The following is a 21,764-nucleotide window of genomic DNA, read 5'->3' as shown; positions in this document are numbered from 1 at the left end:
CAGATCAAGTTGAGCAATAGTTCTCACAGAGTGGAAAGGAGTTGTAAGATCTAACTGAAATTATGTAAAGCACTTAGCACACTGAAAGTTTAATATAAATACTGAGTATTATTATGTTCACCTTGTGTCCGGGAGAACCCGGAAGTGACATCACACAACACCAAGAATTGGGGGAAAGTTTCTGTTGATTCCTAGAGCAGTGTGATATCATTTCCTGGTTTCCCAGACATAACACCATTGCACTGATGGCTTTCCCCCCACCCCTTCACTTTCTCACAAGAACACACATGAAGCTGCCTTATACTGAATCAGACCCTTGGTTCATCAAAGTCAGTATTGTCTACTCAGACCAGCAGCAGCTCTCCAGGGTCTCAGGCTGAGGTCTTTCGCATCACCTACTTGGCTAGTCCCTTTAACTGGAGATGCTGGGGATTGAACCTGGGACCTTCTGCATGCCAAGCAGATGCTCTACCACTGAGCCACAGCCCCTCCCTTACCGGACACTCACCTCCTTCGTGTGACGAATGTGTATGTTTTCTTTTCTTTTTAAAAACCCTCACAAATGTCTGTATATAAGGGGGAAACGAGATTTTCAGCGCAATTACTCCAGCCAATGCCCATTCATTTCAATGGGCGTAGACTTGAGAAACCATGCACAGGATTGCAATGTTTGTCAGGGGCAAACACTGCACCAACATCTCGCACCAACCTATCAAGCAAGGGATGTGGAATGGTATAGTATAGCCCAGTCTCCTCAGATCTCGGAAGCTAGGCAAGGTCAGTACTTGGATGGGAGACTACCAAGGAAGACTTTACAGAGGAAGGCCTCTGCCTAATCACTTACATTGAAAACCCTATGGGGTTGCCATCATTTGGCTGTGCCTTGACGGTACTTTACACAAACATACAACCTACCGAGCGCTGCTGAAGTTAAAGGTTGCTGGTGAGGCATCTCCCACCATAGCGGGAGACCTGGCAACCCTAATATTCAGTGATCTACATGCACGTGCAAATTGTCTTTTAGATGAAAATGACAGTTCAGTGTTACCAAACTGTGAAGCAAAAGCCAAGCCACATATTCATCATTTCAAAGTATAACTCCTATTCTGAAATATTTTCCTAAGTAATAAGAAGAAATGAACTATCGCTGCTCCTAATGCAACTATCATCTTACACATTCAAATTAGCAAGCAACAGCTGCAAATAGGTGTGTGGATTCAGTTCCAATTGCTGATTGTCAAGGACCGCAATATTCCATTACGCGCTCTGTGGTATTTCGCCCTCTCAAACTCTCAGAGAAAAGGCTGCAGGCTAGATGGACCCACAGTTCCAAACTAGTAAGGCTGCTTCTGTTTTCTTATGAAATGTGGATAAAAGTAATAGACGTTGTTTTATGTCTGCACAGGAAAGGAGTGTGAATTTACTTGTATGTTTTGTTATTATACTTTCATAATGCCAGCACAAAATATCTATACCAAAAATCTGACCTTACCCAAACAGAGGGCGTAGTCATTGGTGCCCAAGGTAATCATTTGTATATAGAAAATGGTCTTCCTTTAAGATTTCAAGCTAAGAATGCAAGAATGTAAGGACAGAATGAAGCTACAAAAGGAAAGGGGGAGGAGAGACAGAGAGGAAAGATTAAAGGTTTAGGAGTAGACTTTCAAATACCGTTTAACCGGATGCAAGGAAGTAGGGCTGCAGATGTCAAATGTCAGCGAGCTCTAGAGGAAAGAGGTAACAAGACAGAAAGGGTGGGGGTGTGAAATAGTAGGAACCCATAGTTTAGCCAAAAGGAAAGGATCAGCAGAGGAAAGATAATGGGGAGGTACATTAAGAGACAGAATGTTGATAAGGGGCAGACAAAGTGAATATCTTTAAAATTGATTTAAACTGGCTCAGATAATGAAATGGAAGCCAATGGAGACAATATAACAAAGGAGAAACATCCACTAACAATATGTGGGTGAGGACCTAAAGGGCAAAAGCGTTAGGAATGGAGTCAAGAGAGTGAAACTGAGAAACATGAAAGGAGAAAAAGGAATGACAGTAAACAAACCATGATGGAATAAATGAATAAACCTGTGCCTTTGACATAGGAGACAACCCCCATAGTTTAACAATATCTAAAAGTTAGAAACAGCAAAGGCTGTTACCATATATGGAACGAGAAATGCCTGATGTTCAAGCTGGTTTCAGAAAAGGAAGAGGCACTAGAGATCATATTGCAAATATACGCTGGTTACTGGAGCATACGAGAGAAATTCAGAAGAAAATCAGCTTGTGTTTCATAGATTACAGCAAAGCTTTTGACTGTGTGGATCATGAATAGCTGTGGCTGGTTTTAAAGGAAATGGGCGTGCCACTACATCTGATCGTTTTGATGCGCAACCTGTACTCTGGACAAGAGGCCACAGTTAGAACAGAATATGGAGAAACGGAATGGTTTCCAATTGGCAAAGGTGTCAGACAAGGATGTATTTTATCTCCCTATCTCTTCAATCTATATGCAGAACATATAATTAGGAAAGCTGGATTAGATTTAGATGAAGGCAGAGTGAAAATTGGAGGGAGGAACATTAATAATTTGAGATATGCTGATGACACTACATTATTGGCAGAAAATAGTGACGATTTGAAACAACTACTGCTGAAAGTAAAAAGAGAAAGTGCCAAAGCAGGACTACAGCTGAACATCAAGAAAACAAAAGTAATGACTACAGGAGAATTACACAACTTTAAGGTTGACAATGAGGAAATTGAAATTGTTCAAGACTTTCTATTCCTTGGATCCACCATTAACCAAAAGGGAGACTGCAGTCAAAAAATCAGAAGGAGATTGAGACTGAGAAGGGCAGCCATGAAGGAGCTAGAAAAGATTTTGAAGTGTAAGGATGTGTCACTGGCCACCAAGACTAGATTAATTCATGCATTGTATTCCCTATTACTATGTATGGGTGTGAAAGCTGGACAGTGAAGAAAGCTGATAGGAAGAAAATAGATTCCTCTGAAATGTGGTGTTGGAGGAGAGTGTTGCGGATTCTGTGGGCTGCTAAAAAAACAAATCAGTGGGTTATAGATCAAATCAAGCCTGAACTGACCCTAGAAGCTAAAATGACTAAACTGAGGCTATCGTATTTTGGTCATGTCATGAGACGACAAGAGTCACTGGAAAAGACAGTCATGCTAGGAAAAGTTGAGGGCAGCAGGAAAAGAGGAAGACCCAACAAGAGATGGATTGACTCAATAAAGGAAGCCACAGCCTTCAATTTGCAAGATCTGAGCAGGGCTGTCAAGGATAGGACTTTTTGCAGGACTTTCATTCATAGGGTCGCCATGAGTCGGAAGCGACTTGACGGCACTTAACACACACAAAAGTTAGAAATAGCAGGTTTTTGTATTAGCATATATGGCAGAATGCCCTGTGAACTTGCAAACACAGTTCTGCTTTAGGTCCATGGAGAGGTTGAGATACTTAGCGGGTCTAGTAACATGTTCGAGTGAGGCTTATCATGGTTACAGAGAACAAACTTCCAGCATTGAAACAAATAAGAGATTTATTTAAAATAAAATGTCCACACACATATTCTGCACAGCAATAGTTACAAAGTAAAGGTACGTACATGCATTCCTCTGTCCCTTCTCTAGATACCCTGTCTGTTATTCTAGGGTAGGCGTTTTCCTCTTAAGGTTACAGCTTTTGATCAGTCATCCATAACCTTAAGTCTTTGTTCCGGCTGCCTGCTGTTTGTTAACTCTGTGTGGTGATGGCAGCCATCAAGATGGAGCCCAGGTAGGAGAGCTCCTTCCTCCAAGTTATTCCTCAGAACAGACTTCTTAAAATGGACTCCACACCCCTCATGTCCAAGGAATTTAACTCCTGTCTACCACCCCCTGTGGGCCAATCCTTCTCTTCCTGTCCTTTCTATGCAGAGATGCAATCTAGCATTTGACTTCCCCAAGACTCTGTCCTCTCTTAGGTGTCACATTCCTGCCAGGGTGGGAGATACCCTATAACTGTTCTCTGCTGGCTAGAAGCATTTGTACAACCAGAACTTAAGGGTACTTGAGAGAGCCATCAACAGAATGGAGTTCATGTTTCCTGTCCTCATACTGACAGAAAAACTTATTGGAATGAATGTGGGGGGGTTTGTAGCCCCAAAACTCTCAATAGCGTGACCTATCCTAAAGTGGAATGCATTTCTCCACAGCTTAAATAAAAAAGAAAATGAGGGAGAGAATAATCAAATAAAAGTTCAAGGCTCTATACCTGAGGAGAAGAAAGCACAGAAACACTAGCCAGAGTGAGAGGAGAAAAATACACGCACACAAAAGTACAGACCCATAACTCAGTTTAAAAGAAAATATACACCAGATTATAAGAAGTCAACCAGTCCAAAAAAAAAAATTAGACAAGAGGAAATATTGGAAAGACAAGGTAAAGACAGATCAGGAGGGGGGAAAGCGAAGTTTCAGGTCATCTGCACAGAAGTGATACTGAACATTAAAAGAACAAAAATAGGGCAAAGATAAGCGCTCTCAAGACATTTGAGGAATTCCAGTTGAATGTCAGAGGACATCCATTAATTGATATAGAAAAAGAATCCTTAGAAAGATAAGAATGAAAGCAAAAGGATATGGGTCCATTAAAACGCACAGAACAGAAAAGAATACAATGATTAATGAATGTGATTTAGCAAGTAAGAAACCATGAGTAGTACCGATCCCTCTACCTCATATAGTTGCTGGCTGTGTGTAAATTAGGACAGTGGGTGATGCGGAGAGTTCAGGATTTTACAAAACCTGGTTCAATGCAGGGAGCTGTGCTAGAAGGAGCTTCAAACCTCTTCTGCCCTCCAGTTCCACTATCATATTTCTTTAGTACATTAGCCATGAATCTTTAGAAGAGCAAGAACTTTTTCTAGTCCTATCAATGTATTCCAGCTTCACAAGGAGGTAAAAGGGCACTTCCCTCCACAACAGCATACTCAATTCTCTTCTTGGCCAAGGCTGACAGCTAAATACTACCAAATCCATTTCATTTACGTCAAGAAGCAGTCATTACAGAACACTAAATACTGGTCATTGTCAACAGAGAAAGGTTTATAACAAGAGTCTCAGGTCCATTGCTTGCTCCTCCAAGCCTTACATTTGCCTCTCCACTAGCCATCTGGAATGGGACTCATTCTTCCTTAATATTAGGGAAGTAGCACATGAAACCATGCCTGCAGGAACAAAAGTACTTTGCACTTTAATTGTTATATAGAAGGAAATTACACACTGGCACCCTTTCCAGAGCAATCTGTACTGCCCCATAGAGCCCCACCCTTCAAATCTACCTGCAACCACAATAATGGTTATCTAAAGGTGTGATTGAAAACTAAATAACAGTCACTTATTCAGTAGTGTTGACTCAAAGCCCTTCCCCTTCGACAGGGTCAGACTGTGCATGCAAACAGCCCATAATCGTACTCCCTATCTGACATGTTGGTTGCATGCACCTTTCTTCACAAACAACATGAGTAGTTCTAGTCTGCAGCTTGTCAATCTAAAGAGTTATGCATTCAGATCCTTATATGTGTGCCTACAATATTTGTCTAAATCATGGATGTGTTTCCCAGTATACATTCTGTAACAGAAATGCTTAATAAGTATTACAATGCAACTCTAAGCAGAATTAACCCTTCTAAGCCTATTGACTTCAATGGTCTTAGAAGGGTGTTACTCTGCTTAAGATGGCACTTTTCGTCTGCCACTTCCACAGCAAAATTCTGGAACACAAAAACCATCAGTTATATTCGCCATGTGGTTTATCCCAAATCTTAAAAGGACATTTTGGATTATACTATCCTTTAATTAACACAGGGAAACCCAGGATCAGTCCCCTGCTCACCCCTTTTCCTCTTGCCAAATCCTGCTCATTGGAAGGGCTGCCAGCTCTGGGTGAGGAAATATCTGAAGATTTTGTGTTGCAGCCTAGGGAGAGGAGGGACCTCAGCAGGGTATAATGCCAAAGAGTCCACCCTCCAAAGCAGCCATTTTCTCCAGGGGAACTGATCTTGGTTGTCTGAAGACCAATTGTAATAGTGAGAGATCTCCAAGGGCCAGGTCTACTCATTGGGACTAGGGTTGCCAACCGCCAGATACTGGAGAAAGAGGGAACCTATGCTGAAAATAGTGGTAACTGTACAAATAGACAGCACGTGGCTCAAAATAATGAACATCAATATCAAAAAACACCAATTGTGTTTGTCTTACTGTCAAATGTATTGAAAATAGACCACCAAAACAAATGAAAAGCGTGTCAAAAAACACACACACAATAGCCTCGAGGATAGCCCTGCGAGGCCTTTGTGTGTGTGTTTTTTGACACACTTTTCATTTGTTTTGGTGGTCTATTTTCAATACATTTGACAGTAAGACAAACACAATTGGTGTTTTTTGATATTGACAACAGCCAGATACTAGCTGGAGATCTCCTGCTATTACAACTGATCTCCAGCTGACAGAGATCAGTTCACCTGGAGAAAATGGCCGCTTTGGCAATTGGACTCTCCCCTCCCCAAACCCCACCCTCCTCAGGCTCCACCCCAAAAATCTTTTGCAGGTGGCGAAGAACGACCTGGCAACCCTAGTTGGGACCCAATGAAGCTGCAGTTCACCCTCATCTCATATCTATTACTTGATTCTCACCCACAGTCTTCTTAGAATTATCCATTCATTTCTAAACATTTTGTACAGCTTCAAATAAATGTGCACCAAGGTGTTGCTATATTTATCAGCTTACTACACCAAGCCTCTATTCAGCAGACCGTGCTGTTCCTGGGGAGCAGAAACACTTGTCTCAAAGTGGTTCTGGGAAGGCAAAATTTTCCAATCCTTGCTACTGCCACCACCTAACTTGGACTGCATGAAGCAGCCACCTATTAGAAAAGAGGATCATAGGTTTAGTAGTGAATTTTAATGAGCACTAGCATCAAGAGTCACTGGAAAAGACAATAATGCCAGGAAAATGTGAAGACAGCAAGAAAAGAGGAAGAGCCAGCATGAGATTGATTGACTCAATCAAGGAAGCCATGGCCCTCAGTTTCAAGATCTCAGCAAGGCTTTAACAATAGGACGTTTGGGAGGTCATTAATTCGTAGGGTTGCCATAACGACTTAAAAGCACTTAACATCCACATACAGCAATCATCTGCCATCCACTCCTTTCACACGCCATCCCATCGCAATAACTTTTTTTTGCTAATATGCATGTATAGATCCAGTGTGAGATGGGCCAACCAAAATCTACACTTTTAAAAGTCTTTTTCGCAGCAAAATGTATGGCATGTACAGCTGTGGCCTCCCATGGCTGCAAACTGCCATTAGTTATGGCAAGACACAGCTAACTCCTAACTGGGTTTAAAGGAAAGCATGAAATCAGGACTTGAGCCTACCAGTACAAGCAAGCTCCCCTTTTAGGATAGGAATTTGTTCATACTGTCAAAAATCACTTTAGTGGTTGCAGCTTTAATTAGTAGCATTGTTTTTCATACCTGCCTCTTCCTCCATGAGATTCATGCAAAGCCTTCATTACTAAATATGTGGCTAAAGGGTGTAACTGGCAGCTTTATTTAGTCTTGGGGCAATTCTCTTGACATGTTTGGTCACCAGCACATTTTTGGTTTTTTGTTGGGGTTTTTTTCCTGTTACAGAACAGCAAGCACCCTTTCATTTCTGCAGGGAGTCTGTAATTGTCTCCCGCATTCATTCCAACCTTGTAATTTCAGAATTTTTGGCCAGTTTTCAACGCTGATCTTAGCCAAGAAATAAGCTCGAACAGAAATTTATGCACAAAAGGTATAATCCAGCAAGGTTAACAACTGAGTTCAATGAGGAAAAAACTGAATGGTTAAATAGTTTTAAAATTGTTTGGCAACCACATTAGAGGCAAAGTTATCAGGCTCTGCCCATTTGCTTTAGAGAAATTAGAAAACAAAGGAAACAAGAACCATGTATGCTGCCCCAGGCACTTTGGAGGAAAGGTGGGATAAAAGTGTTTGCAGCACACAGGGTCTTTGCCATCTGTGCACAGAGGAGACAATGGAAAAAAATTGTAAAGGAAATCAGGATACTAAATATTCCTATGCAGAAAGCAAATATAACAGCAGTGAAAAATCAGTTTTTATATCTTCCATTTCAAGGGCTCATATACAGAGATTGGAATTCTCAGACCTTCTGGTTCAAATGGAATCTCTGCATTTAGATAAGTGACATATAAATATATGAAAACAAACAGAATCCTTATCTCTGGTTTATGTTCAGCACAGCAACATCAAGTGTGCCCCTTCATGCCTTTAGCAGGGGACCCCACTGGGCATACCGAGCAAGTAGAATCTAAGGAATCCCCTGGAATGAGGTTATTAGGTGGACCAAGGGAAGAGTCCTGCCTGGGGTTGTCACTTCCTCCAATAGAAGCTTAATGGGATGTTAATTCACCTCCATGCCACAAAAAAGCTTCAACTGCCCATTTCCACACATTAAGCCCAACTAAAAGGACAAAGAGCAAAGCTCTCTGCCCATGGAACTGGCAACAAGTAGGGATGCCAACCTCCAGGTACTAGCTGGAGATCTCCTGCTTATTCAGACATATACAATGAAATATACAGGATGTTTTGATTGTTCTGGGTCATAGAACCATAGAAGGTGCCATACAGGCCATCTAGTCCAAAACCATGCTTAATGCAGGATCAGCCTAGAGCATCCCTGACAAGTGCTTGTCCAGCTTCTGCCAGTGAGGGGGAGCTCAACACCTCCCTAGATAGCTGATTTCACTGTTGAACCACTCTCACTGTAAAAAAAAAAATGTCCCTAATATCCAGCCAGTACCTCTCCACCCACAATTTAAACCCATTATTGCGAGTCCTATCCTCTGCTGCCAACAGGAACAGCTTCCTGCCCTCCTCTAAGTGACAGCCCTTCAAATACATAAAGAGAGCAATCATGTCCCCCTCAACCTCCTTTTCTCCAGACTAAACATTCCCAACTCTCTCAGCCTCTCCTCATAGGGCTTGGTCTCCAGGCCCCTGATCATCCTTGTCGCTCTCCTCTGCACCCGATCCATTCTGTCCTCATCCTTTTTCAAGAGAGGCCTCCAGAACTGCACACAATACTCCTGGTGCAGCCTGTTCAATGCAGTGTACAGAGGAAATAAGACATCCTGCGATTTGGATGTTATGCCTCTGTTGATGAATGGATGGTCCTAGCTCTGCCCTATTTTTTTGTTTTGTTTTCTGAAGGACTTCTTCCTTCTTTTTTATGGGGGGAGGGGATTGTTCCAAAGCCCCCTTTTGCACTGAAGCTTGCTAGAAGACCTTGGGCCAGTCATTCTTTCTCTCAGCCCAACCTACCTCATAGAGTTAGTCATGCTGCATACCTATTCTCTCTAGTATCAGAGGAGCATGCCTATTATTTTGGGTGCGGTGGAACACAGGCAAGATGGTGCTGCTTCACTCGTCTTGTTTGTGGCTTCCTAGAGGCACCTGGTTGGCCACTGTGTAAACAGACTGCTGGACTTGATGGGCCTTGGTCTGATCCAGCAGGGCCTTTCTTATGTTCTTGAGTTGGTGTGAAAATAAAAGGGAGAAGGGTGAATACCATGCTGAGCCTCTTGGAGGAAGGGGAGATAAAGATAAACTAACTCAACCAATCAATAAACACTATGGGTCACAAAAGCCTGAGATTAATTTTGGGCACTGCAGTAACTCCTCCTTGTTGCTGTTATATCCATGGATGCAGCCACCTCCAAACAAGTTCCTTACAGAGCATTCTTTACAGCCAAGTTAAGAAATGGTGTTTCCATTGGTTTTTACCTTTAGAACCTCAATCCTCCTTTGCCCCTACTAACAGCTATACCATTATCATTACTGTAGATATTTGAATTATATTGTTATAACTGCTAAAGGTTATGTCTACTTCTAACAAGTTTAGCATTCTGAACCTAATAGTCATTATGTGTGCCAGTGCGATCAATGAAATTTGCTTCTATATGATGTGTTCTGGAGCAAGGGATTAGATATAGCACTACAAGTCACAAATTTATATAGGAATTACTAACAAAATGCCCCTGGGAAGCAGATTCATTCAGCAGGTAAACCACATAACAATCAAAGCCCTGAAGGAACTGTATGTAGTCCAAGGCAACCAACCTAGATGCAAATTGTGTGGAGATTCTACAAATGGTTCATCAAAAAACATTCTGTTGATAATAGCAACAACACTCCAGGCAGTTTCAGTGATCAGATTACATGCCTGCAAACAGGAGGAAATGACATTTCAAAGCCCACTTTTCCCTTGTATTGTTACCCTAGCCCCATTTTTAGATGTTAAATCCACACGTACTGTAAGCTTCCCTCCACACATATCAGGAGCATGAGCTACTACAATGCCCTTGATACAGACAGTCTCCATTGTCTGAACAGGGGCAGCCCATTGTTTATTTCTAGAATTTGTATCCACCTCTTCAGAACCTGATCGAGGCATACAGCCTCAGTAAACACAAACTAGAACCCTAAATCCAGTAGTCACTTCGTGGGACTTACAGTTGTGCATGCATGCAAAATACACACAATACCTCTATGCAGATAACACGGGAACCATGAGTATCAGAAGTTGGGAGATTCCAGGTATATATGAAGGTAATGTTAAAAGCCTAGTAAGAAACAGCATCTTTTTAAATTAATTAATTGCTTAACCCGCAGAAGCCACAACATCTAATTATGACATCAATCATGTTTATGTCTTTCAAGATAACTCCAGCTAGGTCAATTGAGTAACTCTTGAAGTAAGCAAGAAAATGATCGGGCCCACTGTGCAGCCAGAACCCTGATGCAATCCTCTGCCAGACATGTCAGCTACATTCTTTTGGCACCTGAGAGCGGTTTCCATCACTCAGGATGATTCAGATTCTCTGTCAGCAATAATTCCGGAGAAGCAGATGTGTTTGTCTGTTGTAGGAAAAATAAACAGGAGTCTTGTGGCACCTTGAAGACTAAAAAGAGGTTTTTCTTGTTGTGTGTGGGGAGATGTTTGGTTAAATACTAGCATAAGCGCTTGTGGCAGTTCTCCTTCCAAAACTGCAAGTCACACCCCTCTCTCCTCACAAAGTTCATATACAAATGGAGAGCTTCCAACCTTTTCTAAGCCAAGCAAACATACATGGAATGAGAGACAGCGGCCATTTATGCATGGGAGGTTTTGCCTTGGATTTGCCGCTCTCTAGATGCACATTTCCCCCATCTGAATCTTCAAAACTCTGCATGGGGGCTTATTTTTGAGTTTTGAGAGTTTGGATGGGGAAAATGCACATCTAGAGAGAGGCAAATCCAAGGCAAAACCTCCCATGCATAAATGGCCAGTGTGGTGTAGTGGTTAGGAGCAGCAGACTCTAATCCAGTGAACCAGGTTTGGTTCCCCACTCCTCCACATGAAGCCAGTTGGGTGACTCTGGACCAGTTACAGATCTCTTTACAGCTCTCTCACCCCACCTACCACACAAGGTGTCTGTTGTGGGGGAGAGGAAGGGAAGGTGATTCTAAGCCACTTTGAGACTCCTTAAAGTAGAAAAAAGCAGGGTATAAAAACCAACTCTTCTTCTTAATGCTGCATGTATGTCCAGTTGGCTCAGAAAAGCTTGGAAGCTTTTCTGAACTTGGTAGAGTATTTGACTATCAAATGAATCATGATGTACAAAGCAAATAGGACTTTCCAAACAAAAACATGTCTTTAGCACATAAGCTTGTTTGTTTTCAACCATGGCCTCAACCCAGTGACCCTGTTCCAAGCATTCAGGAGCCTGTTTCTACATCAAAATCCCAAACTGTATAGCATCAACATTTAAGAGATGGCAGCAGAATGTGTTCTGCAGAAAAAATTATGGTCTGATATAATTATTAGGACACTAACAGTGCAATCTTAAGCAAAAATAAAACTTTCCAAGCCCACTGACTTCAACGTATTTAGAAGGGAGCAACTTTGTTTGAGATAGGATCGCAGCCTCACAGTGCTAAGAATACTTTCCTGGTAGCAAGCCTCACTGAACAAAATGGCACTTACTTTCAAATAGACCTGTTTAGGATTCCCCCCCTTAATGTATGTCATTTGTTCACATTTCACCCAAGCCCACATTTAGCAGCCTATCTACAAATGGGACCCTGGACCACTGAGATGGGAACATCACAGGCAAATAAAAATGATGATGATGAAAACACTTATATCCCAACTTTCCTTGTGGTTCAAGGTGGCTCCTTTAGAGTGCTCAAAGTAGGACCAGCTCAAGGAATTTAGTGTCCCAAATGACCCAAACTGTTTTTCTACCACTGCAACAGCAACACAGATCTGAATGACAGGCACAGACTGTGTTTATGCTGTTGTTGATCAGGTCCTTGCAAACTCCACAGGTGTTGCCAGCAACGCTGTAGCAATGGGAATGGATGGCTGAGAGTGAGCCACAGGCTGCCCGAACATCTACTTTGGTTGGTGCACGTCTCCACCTCAGGCTGAACCTCCTAGTAGGCAACATATGTTGGATGCAAGCAGGTAGCATTTTGTAACCAATTTTTTTTCTACAGAAACTCAGCAGTATCTGCCAAATTGCGCAACACACTCTGGACCCCACCAAACTTTGGACATAGACAACTTTCTGCGTGTAGCTCAGCACATGTTTCTATGATTACCCGTGAGCATATCTGGTGTTGTGTTTATGCATGTGGATAGCTGGCTACAATTAGCAAGTGACTGTTGGAAGCCATACTGAGGAAAGCACATACCTAGCCAGGATCATTAGCACATGTTACACTGTTCTGTGTGGGGCAAAAATAATGTTATCGTGATTTTATATAGGTAGCATAATACCCCAACACCATTAGTTCTACCTTCGAGGATTGGGCTGATACAAGTCCTTATAGCAATTTGTGTAGGCTAAGTGAAGAGCAAGCACAGAAGACCCGCTTTTCAGAGAACAGTGCCTTTTGCTACTTAGGGTCCACCTACATCAACTCATCTAGTCTTCATTTAATTGTCTCTGGTGAGCATCTGGTATGCACAGTCTTCCCTATGCTTTGTGCTGGACTTCTTCCTGTCGGCATCATAGACTGGCACAAACATATAGGGTTTTTCTTGTTTTGTTTGTTTGTTTTGCAATCTGCATGGGAGTAGCAGCAATGTCAACACACTATTCATCCCCACCACTTCATTTCTGCTGGAAGGAGGAGGAGGAGAGGAAGAAGAAGGTTTTTATATCCCACTTTTCCTCTACCTTTGAGGAATCTCAAAGTGGCTTACAATCGCCTTCCCTTCCTCTCCCCACACAGACACCTTGTGAGGCAGGTGGGGTTGAGAGTTTGGCGAGAATTGTGACTGGCCCAAGGTCACCCAGCAGCTTCATGTGTAGGAGTGGGGAAACCAACCTGGTTCACCAGATCAGAGTCCGCTGCTCATGTGGAGGAGTGGGGAATCAAACCTGGTTGTCCAGATTAGAGTCTGCTGCTCCAAACTACCGCTCTTAACCACTACACCATGCTGGCTCCCCCCCCCCCCCCGTTCTCATCAATCGGCCACATAAAGGCACAGTAGGAGCATAGCAAGCATCCATGTAAATGGGCTGCTACAGTAACCCACAAAGGACTCTGCCATCTAACTAAAAGCGGGCTGGCAAAAAAGAATGGCTTGACGCTGTAGGTTGTGGGAGGCAGCCTTCAGTTGACTCCCACTCAGGATTTACAGGCATCCTAACTAGTTTGGGTTCAACAAGCAGCACAGCTCTAAGTAAGGTCAGGCAGAGAAAAGCCCACGATCTACCCACATCCAGTCAGTAGCATTATGTTGTTCCTTTTCTTCTCTCAGGGAACACTTAAGAGTCTGCTGAGGATGTAAAGGGACCACCAGAGCTAGGAAGAAATTACCACAGCGGGATGGCAGCCTTTAGCAGCCACCGAATACTGTATGCCGACAAGCTACTTGGCAGGTTATACCACAATTTGGAGGCACTAATTCAGGGCTGTCAATTAGCATTTAGTCAGCACCAGCCATGCACTAAAGTTGCACAGAACACAGAAGGGGCCCTAACCCTGCCCAGCAGGGTTACAGTCCAAGCAGAAGATCCCTTCACTTTTTAACCAATCGATTTTGAGAAAAGAGACACAAGGGAGGGATAAATGAGAACACACAGCATAAAATTGGCGAGCTCATGGTAATTCAGGAAAGGCATCTACAGTTCATGATTCAGAGCGCTTTTCTAAAAGCAAAGCAAAAGCACAGTTTCTATTCATTGGAGATTAACATTAATTGCTACAATACTAGTTGTATTTATTACATTCATGTTCCTGGGCCATGTATGGCAGGGTGAGATCCAAAGCAACATGAATTTTTAATAACACAGAAGAGGGAGAAATCAGTGGAGGGGGAGACAGGTAAAATATCACTATGTGCCACCAAAAAAACAGGCTGTTGCCTATTAATGCATATGCCATTAATAATACCCTAGTTAGGTCTGGTCCGTTGAACTCATTTTGTGTCCATACAAACAGTCCTGACTTTTCTCAGGTACATGTTCTCCGAAGTACACAAAACGTGTTAGTTAGGCAATCCCATAAATGGTTGGCATCAGTTCCCACAACTATCAGGATGCTTTTTGTTTCCTCCATTGTCACACGAATAGAAATTTCTGTTAATTATACCAATGATCACTCAATACACATTATACGTGTCCATGTGAACAAACACTTAAGAAGTTTGGGTCACCATGAATTGATTACAAACACATTGTGTGAACTAGTTCTGAGTCGTAAGGCCCTTTATGCATGGGAGGCTTTGCCGCTCTCTAGCTGCACATTTTTCCCATCCAAATTCTCAAAACTAAAAAATAAGCCCCCGTGCAGACTTTTGAGAATTTGGATGGGGGAAATGTGCATCTAGAGAGCAGCAAACCCAAGGCAAAACCTCCCATGCATAAACGGCCATTAATGAGATGCCACTGCATTTTTACTTGTGAATCTTCTTGCCGCCATGTAGTACTGTTACAGCCAACTACCTGCCTACCATGTTCCCAAACCCCAGGTTCCCATCAAAGCGACCTGGCTGTCTCAATCGTCCAGCCTGGCCCCCTGCTGGTCAGGGAACAGATTGCTACCCGTAACAGGAAGATATCTCAGCTACACGTAACTCGGATCCAGCTTTGACCACACTCTTTAGGTAGCTCCTCTGCATTTCCCGGTGGCCAAGCGCTGCGTCCACCTTCAGCCTGCCCCTGTCAAACTCGCAGAACGACGCGTTCCCACATGCCATTCGCTCGGGCGCACGCAGAAGCAATTCTAAGGCTGCAGAGTGACCGAGCAGAACTTCGGCACCCTCAAGAACTTCGGATCGGCTTCCACCGCGGACCCAAAGTTAGCAGTCCAGGTCTCTCCAATGCTTCAGAACTGCTCCCAATCCCACTCCAGCCGGCAAAGGCGCGCCGCTGCTTTTTCACCGGCTTAGATGCAGCCTCGCCTTAGAAACAGCTCCATTTCCTTTTGAGACCAGCAGCGAAACGCATTTCCGAGGCAGGGCTTTTCCCCCCCCCTCCACCCCCCAGTCCCCGGCTGCGAGAGGGCGCTGCTCCACTCACCCCAAAGTGCTGATGAAGCCATTGACCGACCCTTCCGCGTACAAGGAGACGATGTCCCCAATGTGCAAGAAGCTGGACATCTCATTCATGATGCCCACGGACGGCAGGTCCCCGACGCCTCTCCTTCTGGGCTCTTACCGCCCCGCTGAGAGTCCCACCATGTGGCTGGCGGGATGTCCCGCGGCGACGGCGCGACAGGCTCTTCCCCACGGCGCGCCGGACAACCGCGGAAGAGACCGGGCGCGAGATCCCCGTCCCCACGTGCTTGCGCTGATCCGGGACGTACCCGAGAAGGCAGGGCTGGATCCAGAAGTGGTGTGTGCGGGGGGGGGGGCAGGCGAGCGAGGCTCGATCAGAGATTTGCATGAGTTCCCGCGGACGCGCTCTGCCTTTGCTACAGCCCTCTACCTGCAGCCAATAGCAAGCGATCAGGAAGTCCCGATGGAACGTCCGATGCAAATCGTGCCTGCGAGGGGGGCCGACGGCGAAGCCACGCCCCTGCTGAGCACGCCCCCCCCACCCCCCCACCCCCGGGAGAAACTTCTCCGGCGCAGAGGCTGCTTTTACGAGCGAGCAGAGACCGAGCAGGGGGGAGCCTCTTCCCAAGCAAAGGCGTGTCGGAAATGTGCGCAGTTGGTGAGAGTTTCAAGGGAGGGATCTTATTCGGCTCGTTCTTGCCGGGACTGCACACGATAGTAGTTCTGCGGTGGTAGGAAGACCATGGCATGAGGATCATTCCAAGCCCGTGAAAAATCCACCTAGCTCCACTCCTCTCTTTGGTTGAGCAAAGTTAGGCATCAGACTTCCAAAGGAAGAAAAATCCACCTAGCTCCACTCCTCTCTTTGGTTGAGCAAAATTAGGCATCAGACTTCCAAAGGGCGAAAACGCACGGTCGCTTTATCCTCCTTTAATCCCTGTTTTAGCCAGGATCGAACGCACATCAGGCGAAACTCATGCGTTCGATCCAGGCTGAATCCTGGCTGAAACAGGGATTAAAGGAGGATAAAGCGACCGTGCGTTTTTGCCCTGATATTTTTCATCCGCTCTTCCTCCGAAGGAGCTCAGGATGGCGCGCGTGCTTTCTCCCCTTTTATACCCACAACAACCCTATGAGGTCGGTCGGGCTGAGCGTGCCTGACGTAAGTGGACCGAAGGAGTGTCATGGCAGACTAGGGTTTTGAACCGGGGTTTCTCAGGTGCTAGCCAAGCATCATGAGACGGCAAGAGTCGCTGGAAAAGACAGTCGTGCTAGGAAAAGTTGAGGGCAGCAGGAAAAGAGGAAGACCCAACAAGAGATGGGTTGACTCAATAAAGGAAGCCACAGCCTTCAATTTGCAAGATCTGAGCAAGGCTGTCAAAGGGCGAAAACGCACGGTCGCTTTAGCCTCCTTTCTTCCCTGTTCCAGCCAGGAAGCTAAAGCGACCGTGCGTTTTCGCCCAAAGATAGGACATTTTGGAGGACTTTCATTCATAGGGTCGCCATGAGTCGGAAGCGACTTGACGGCACTTAACACACACACACAGCCAAGCATGCTCGGGCGAAGACGCATGGGAGGTTTTGCCTTGGACTACATAGCAGCAAGAAGATTCATAAATAAAAATGCAGTGGCATCTCAGTAGTCGGCCATTTATGCATGGGAGGGAGGTTTTGCTTGGATTTGCCGCTCTCTCGATGCACATTTAGGCAGATGATGAGAGCGGGGGCATCTTGGCCATCTTCTGGTCACTAGGTGGGTGGGGGAGGTAGTTGTGAATTCCCTGCATTGTGCAGGGGGCTGGACAGGATGACCCTGGGGGTCCCTTCCAACTCGATGATTCTATTTTCCCCATCCAAATTCTCAAAACTCTGCATGGGGGCTTATTTTTGAGTTTTCAGAATTCGGCTGGGGGAAACGTGCATCTAGAGAGAGGCCAATCCAAGGCAAACCCTCCCATGCGTTTTTGCCCTCTGACTGCTATACTACACTGGAAGTGGCTGAACACCCCCCCCCTTTTTTTTTTTACTCTACAACTTAAATGTCAGTCCTAGCTAGAGCGTGTTCTTTACGCGACCGGGGGGCAGAATTCTTTAATTCACTCATCTTGCGCGCTCATATGCACGTGTGTGTGTGTGCATTATGCACGTTGCCCTCTCCCCGGTCTGTGCTTCGGCGAGCTGCAATAGATCGGGAAAGAGGGGAGGGGGGTGCCTTTGTTTTCCTCGCCGCCCGTTCACGTGGAGCCGGAGGGGGCAGGGGGGAGGGCTGCCCAGGGCCGTTCAGCTCGGGGCTTCCTGCCGAGGCGGCCGGCGCTGCGATTCAGCTGCTAGACGGCGAAGGCGGAAAAGCAATACGCGCTGCGGCTGACTCTCCCTTTTGTTTCGCTGGCGAATTGTCGCCAGCAATGTTTGGGGGTTTTTTTTTAAAGGGGCCGTGGCCCTTTATTCTCATGCTCTTTGGGGGCCAGGGGCAAGAAGCGATTTAAGAAGGGAGGGAAATTAATTTAAAACCATTATTGGTGAAGAAAAAAGCCCGACGGGATCTGTTTAGATCAGTGGTTCCCAACCTTTTTTTGACCAGGGACCACTAGGACTTTTTTGTTCGGTGCAGGGACCCCAAGGTTCAAAATAAAAATTCAGAGAATTTGAAATTAAACTTTAATCATAACTGTTAGTTAAACATTAAACTTAGAATAATATTTGAATATATATTTTTATAATAGAGAACTTTTAATTGAAAATATTAATTTATTATGGGTTTATAAGTTTGTTTCACGGACCTTAATTTAGTTCTCGCAGACCCCTGCGGGTCCACGGACCCCTGGTTGGGAACCAGTGGTTTAGATCAACAGCGGGTAGCCGTGTTAGTCTGTCTGCAGTAGTAGAAAAGGGCAAGAGTCCAGTAGCACCTTAAAGACTAACAAGAATATTTTCTGGGAGGGTAGGCTCACGAAAGCTCATACCCTACCAGAAAATATTTTTGTTAGTCTTTAAGGTGCTACTGGACTCTTGCCCTTTTCTACTAGATCAACAGTTTTCTTTTGAGCTGAACCAAAACCTCGTGTGACAAAAACAGTTCTAGAGTTCTGCCTTCCCACCAATTTTTTTCTCACAAAACTCCCGGGTCATTAACAGATGGCAACTCGGCCGATGCAACTTCCATTACCTAGGCAAAGGATGTGATTAATATTAGGGTTGCCAACCTCCAGGTATTAGCAGGAGCTCTCCTGCTATTACAACTGATCTCCAGCCAATAGAGATCAGTTCCCCTGGAGAAAATGTCCGCTTTGGCAATTGGACTCTATGGCATTGAAGTCCCTCCCCAAACCCCACCCTCCTCAGGCTCCGCCCCAAAAACCTCCCGCTGGTGGTGAAGAGGGTCCTGGCAACCCTAATGAATATATAGGAAGCTGCCTTCAGCCCATTGGTTTATCTAATTCATCATTATTTAAACTGACTGGCAGAAGCTCTCCAGGGTCACCAGGAAGAAAAGGTCTTGCCTGGCGCCTGCTTTTTGAAATCCTTTCTCTGGAGATGCCAGGGATTCAGCTTTCTATGTGCTAAGCTTCTGCTTTACCACTGAGCTGCATCCTTTCCTCTAACATCCTAGAGCATACTGGCTGTCAGTGAAAATGAGGGGAGATGGCAGTTGAATTTCTAACATTAAACTACTGAACACACAGGAACCCTCCCTAACACACAAAATACGGCAACCATATTCTCCTCTCCTTCTTGTTGATTAGAAATGCATCACAGAATGAAGTGCCCTAATTTCCAGTCGGCTTCCCTCTCTTGCATACCCTTCTCCTTCCTGATTCCCACTCAGCTCTCCACAGTTTCAGCTGAAACAATCTAGGCGAATTTAGATTAATCAGAAACAAGCAGCATTTACTGTATCTCATAACCCCTGGTAAATTGAGCCATGGTAAGCAAGTTGATAAATGTTTCTTATTTCGGTAGATTTTATTTAGTACATTTATTTAGTACATTTTTTATCCCACCTTTCTTGCATACCCTTCTCCTTCCTGATTCCCACTCAGCTCTCCACAGTTTCAACTGAAATGATCTAGGCCAATATTGATTAATCAGAAACAAGCAGCATTTACTGTATCTCATAATCCCTGGTAATTTGAGCCATGGTAAGCACACTGATCAATGCTTCTTATTTCGGTAGATTTTATTTAGCACATTTTTTTTATCCCACCTTTCCCCCAAGGTGCTGAAGGGGGCTACAAGGTACTCCAGTCCTCACCTCTATTTTATCCTCAAAACAACACTGTAAATGAGGTCAGTCTGAGACAGAGGGACTGGCCTAAAGTCAGCCAGCAAACTTCATGGCAGAGTGAGAATTTGAAATCCCTCTTTGTAGCTTGACTCTCTGCTACACTAATGTTGAGCTGTGCAGATGAATTTGTTTTCATTTCTACCCCACCTTTTCTCCACACGGCACCCTTAGGCTTCCCTGGCACTGGCAACATTCAAACGTGTTTAAATTCAGCAACTTTGCCTCTATCATGTGCCTTCGGACCAGCAAGCACATTAACCCTTAGAGGCTTAGACTAATGTAGGCAATTAGGAGATAACGGGCCCTTTGGGCATTTGGAGGCTTAGAGATAACCTGAATCTGTGCCTAAACAGCTGCATAGAACAGTTAATAAAAGTCTGGATTCATAAAGATCATACAACCCACAGGAACACTACAATTGTCACATAGGAGCTGTCATGTTCTGTAGTCCACTAGGGGAGCTTTCAAAGGGAAATGTAGCATGCTTTTTGATTAAAGGAGATTTCAGTCTTATCAGCATCATTGGGAAGGCAGGCATATACCTAATTTTCTCTGTACTTCACATGAACGCAAGAAACTGCCTTATACTGAATCAAACAATTGATCAATCAAGGACATTACTGCCTACTCTGACATGCAGTGATTCTCCAGGGTCTACTGATCCTTGTTAACTAGAGGCGCTAGGGGATTGAACCTGCGTCCTTTTGCGAGCAAAGCAGATGCTGTACCACCAGGCCACATCTCCACCCCATATATTGCCTTTGAAATGTACCTATTGCCTGTGCTGTGATATCATGTACTTAAAATAGCAAGATAATTGTTTGCATTCGTTTCTAGAACACGAGTTTTAAACTTTAAGATACTTCAGAGTTTGTTCTTTCACAACATATGACAGAGTAGGGGAATCAAGCACAGCTGTTTCTGCAAAGGAATGGCAAATTCAAGTCTGTCAAGAAGTGCAAGGCAAATGTAAAACTTTTATCCCAGGTGAAGAAGAATAAACTCACAGCGCTGCTTAGAAAACTGGGATTCGTTTTAAGAACTGCAAGGAGCCTTATCTTCCTCCTACTATTTCACATCTTTCAAGTTTATATCCCATGCTTCCTCCAAAGACCTCAGGAACCTGTTTTCCCCCTCCACACACACACACACACACACACACACATTTTTCCTCAGAACCTACAAGATAAATTGGGTTGAGAGAGAGAGTGACTGGTCACCCAAGTGATCTTCCAGGCTGACCTCAGGTTTCTCTGACCAAGTTATCTGTTCTGATGTTGGTTTTCTTTCAAAACCCTAAAAAGCATTGGAGTACCACATGGAGATTCAGTGCCACTCATTCCCAATTTAAAAGCTATTTCGCGTTCTTGAGTGAATGAGCAAACAGGACTATTTCGTTCAAACTCTTTTCTTCCAGAGACAGCACTCACAATACAGCTATCCCTCCCCCCAACTCCTGCTTTAGCAAACCTATCTGTATCTACACCCATAATGGGAATACTCCTTTTGTACTGCCAAATACTGCTGCTCTAGTGCAATCTTATTACTTTTTCATTATCTTAGCTGTATTCCGTTAGCTAGCCATGCACATAAACATATGCTTTCTATTAGATGTACATCCCAGAACGGTTCCTTATCACACTGAATATGGAATTGGAGAATTCAGACTGAGTGGGAGTCTCATAGATCTGAGAAAGAGCTGGTTTTGATGGAGAAAATTGCCTGTCAAAGTCTTCCCTGATATCAAGGATATCAGGGATTCTCTCCTGCGGCAAGTGGTACACTAGCACAGCAAGGCTAGGAAGACTTGTGTTATCACTAATTGTTGTAAACAGTCACTGTTCTTATCAGGTCTA

The 21,764-nt window shown here is 44.3% G+C and overlaps 1 protein-coding gene across 1 annotated transcript in view; it reads right to left on the bottom strand.

The window, feature by feature from the left end:
* ITPR3 (inositol 1,4,5-trisphosphate receptor type 3) overlaps positions 1 to 15,739 on the bottom strand; it is a 126,055-nt gene extending 110,316 nt beyond the window's left edge. The window contains exon 1 of the mRNA XM_056845363.1: positions 15,646 to 15,739. Within this exon, the coding sequence (XP_056701341.1) occupies positions 15,646 to 15,734 (89 nt within the window). The 5' untranslated portion in view covers positions 15,735 to 15,739. The remainder of the gene's footprint in view (positions 1 to 15,645) is intronic.
* Between the last annotated feature and the right edge of the window lie 6,025 nt (positions 15,740 to 21,764).

Source organism: Euleptes europaea, chromosome 2 (assembly GCF_029931775.1).
Source record: "Euleptes europaea isolate rEulEur1 chromosome 2, rEulEur1.hap1, whole genome shotgun sequence".
Classification (NCBI taxonomy): domain Eukaryota; kingdom Metazoa; phylum Chordata; class Lepidosauria; order Squamata; family Sphaerodactylidae; genus Euleptes; species Euleptes europaea.
The sequence above is the reverse complement of the archived record's forward strand: the minus strand, read 5'-3'. Positions and strand labels throughout refer to the sequence as shown.